Source organism: Tuber melanosporum (assembly GCF_000151645.1).
Source record: "Tuber melanosporum whole genome shotgun sequence assembly, scaffold_58, strain Mel28".
Classification (NCBI taxonomy): domain Eukaryota; kingdom Fungi; phylum Ascomycota; class Pezizomycetes; order Pezizales; family Tuberaceae; genus Tuber; species Tuber melanosporum.
This window is the reverse complement of record NW_003299104.1, coordinates 415,106-418,100: the sequence shown is the minus strand read 5'-3', so window position 1 is coordinate 418,100 and position 2,995 is coordinate 415,106. Positions and strand designations below refer to the sequence as shown.

At 48.7% G+C, this 2,995-nt stretch overlaps 1 protein-coding gene; it reads right to left on the bottom strand.

Annotated features, from left to right (window-relative positions):
* Nucleotides 1–1,618: 1,618 nt before the first annotated feature.
* GSTUM_00009537001 (uncharacterized protein) lies at nt 1,619–2,508 on the bottom strand (the record flags this gene model as incomplete). XM_002840771.2 has 1 exon in its annotated part: nt 1,619–2,508. One exon carries the CDS (start codon nt 2,506–2,508, stop codon nt 2,296–2,298), a length of 213 nt encoding a protein of 70 aa, XP_002840817.1. The 3' UTR covers nt 1,619–2,295.
* Between the last annotated feature and the right edge of the window lie 487 nt (nt 2,509–2,995).

The following is a 2,995-nucleotide window of genomic DNA, read 5'->3' as shown; positions in this document are numbered from 1 at the left end:
TGGTTTGATACTTGGATTATGATGCGGGAGGAATCCGTGGGACTCGGCTGAAGGATTTTTGTGTTGTGTTTGTCTCAATACAATAATATTATTATCATAATATATTCTATTCTCCATTGATACCGTGTATCACACTCTCTTAAGATCACTGCGCTATGCCCACCACCCAATATTTCACATTATTTCTTGCTTGTACGCAGTAGATCCCCATCGCCCACCAGAAACATTATATCCCTGGAAAGGCGGGTGGAACGCAAGAAATAAGCGGGAAGAGTTTTGCAAGCAAAGTGCTGGACCAATTAGGGCACCCGCGAGAAAACTCTAGAATGAGCCAACTGCTACGGGAGAAATTACCTACATTTGAAGTCTCGGGCTGTGGCCCTGATACTAAATTTCCCGTCCACATTTACAACCATAGTAGGAAAGAAAATAAAGAAAATGTCACATGGATCATAACCGACCTCATCACACAAGTAGTAGTCACCTGCCCGCACGGACCATCGCCGCGGTCCCCTCGTAAGTTAACCTCCGACGCCCGTATCGGCGAATCGTTGAACCAGGTGCATAGTATTATCCGCTACTTGTAAAAACAACCCTCGGGATGATTGCGATCTGTTATCCAACCCCACATGTAAGAAGAGTGATCGAACCCAATACCTAACAATAACCACAACCACCATAGGTATTGTGGGGGAGGGGGTAAGACTACAGCTGCAGGTCCACCACCCACCCTTTAACCAACCGATGTGCGCAGGAAGGTGGAGCTCCCTAGGATAGACAGCCCAGGACCCAGTGGGAGCGGATGGGACTAGTGGGGTTTACACAGTCCAACAACCCAGCGATACCGCATCTCACAGCAACCTTTCTATCGATGACAGACAACAAAGAGCGCCGAGTATGAATACCCGGCAGACAAACCCCGGGTCTATAATCCATAAACCTACCGGAACGAAACTTCATCGCTCCGTTCCATACTGTACATACTACAGTACCTGCCCCACCTCCCCGCATTCATTTCCTGCTCATAAACAAGTCTTCCTAAATAATTTACAGCACCCGTGATTGTCAACTCCGGATACACCCCCAGACCAGGACACCCATTCCATCATCGGGAAAATAGAGCAATGGGTAAAATGCGAGAGGCGTGCCCCAGCTAATTTGAACGCTCCCACGCCAGTGTGGAAGCATTTGTTTGATTTTCGTTGCCGACGGTATTTACGGCATTCGGCAGCGTTATCGCTTTCGAGCACTAGCAGAAAGTGCTTGTGGACTGTCGGATCTGCCCATTTTCCACTATTCGCATCGCGTGTGCTAGGCGAGTGATTCCCCATGAATCTCTAGCCAAGTCTATTCACTCGCTGCTCAGGGACTATGGGAGTCTACGGTTTTTTAGTAATAAGTCTTTAGACCCAACTAAGCTACGATAGATAACTCCTGGGTCGTCAAAGGTATCACAATACTAGTGATATCATTATCGTGATAAAAATATTCACAACCCCGAGCATACCACACAACTCTAACTCCCGTTCCCCCTCCCATACCCAAACCTGTATCATCGCCCAAGCAATCCCAACGCAAAGGCAAACACAGAACAGAGATCACGGGAAAGGGAAATAGTAAAAGTCCAACTTTTCGCACTATATGTAATTAAGCAAACTATCAAACACTGATATAAGAAATGAACGGAATGGAGTAGATGTGGAAGAAGAGTGAAAACTGAATATGATAGAAAAAAGAACCCTGAGACCAGTGCGACAGTCAAATGAGAAAGTATCATATGGAAGAAGGGACGGGAAGGAAAGGAGGCATAGGATGATGAATAAGTGAATGAGAGTGACCAGTGATACCAATGCAACGCAACGCGGATGCAAAAGAGTAAGTGGGGAGTGAAAAAAACAATGCCCCCCTGCGCCAATCTACGATACAAGCCCCTAACTACCGAGAAAAGGAAAGAACAGGGGCCAAAGAAAGAAACAAACACGTGAGCGCAGATTCCAAGAAAACAAGCCATAGACGATACGCCGCTGGAGCCCAAAACCGCCAATACCTATGCCGCCAATTCCCTCTCCACTTCGTACCACATATTCGCGCTAGACCTACCCATGGCTCATTTCTTGCTTCTCTCCTCTTCTACCCACTTTTGTATTTCGTGCACTAGTTTCTTCATGAACGACGGCTCAAGGATTCCCGCAGAGGATTCCGATCTAGCGCGTAGGTGTGGCCGGCCGCTCCTGGAGGGGAGAATGGGGGGTAGGTGATGGTCTCCGCCGCGAAGAATGAAACTGTGGATAGTAGTTATTCGAAGATTACCCTTTCTTCCTGAGAGAATGGGAGGTGGTCGGGGTAGCGGGGGTGGTGGTTGGTGTGCTCGGAGTGATGTGGGGTCAAGGAGGTGAAGGGAAACTCGCCGTTCGCGGAGCTGACAGGTCTCCACTTCTTGATCCGCAGAGGAGGAGGAGGAGGTCTTCGTGGATAACGTGCTAGATCTATTAGGCGCCGGATGTGCATGCAATGATTCCTTGGTAGGGCGGGGGTTAACAACCCAGTGCTTCTTCTTCCCGCGGGTCCGGATACACGGTGTTGATGCCCCTCCTCTAATACACACTGAGGGCGATGTAGCGAGGCTAGGTCTTGAGGAGGGGATATCCGCGGCCGAACTTATCGCCTAGCCAGTGTCCGTGAATGTGTATGTTCGTAGGCCATTAAGGGTACTTGGCATATCAACGCTCCTTTCTCTACCAGTAGAGCTGCTACCACTGACGGAGGCCCACACTCGGAATACAGCGTCAAAAGTATCTTAAGTGCGCATTAACAAGCTCTTCAGAGCCTCCATAAGCTCTCTCAATGAAATTAGGTTCTTTTGCAAGAATTAGGTGGATGGAGTGCCGAAGAAGTCGCTAGGTGGTGGGTTTGAGTGCCGTATTCACCCTATGTCCGCTCCTGTCCTCCAGCCAATCGCAGAAGATGTGCCCACATCATGAGCATTAAGACCCAA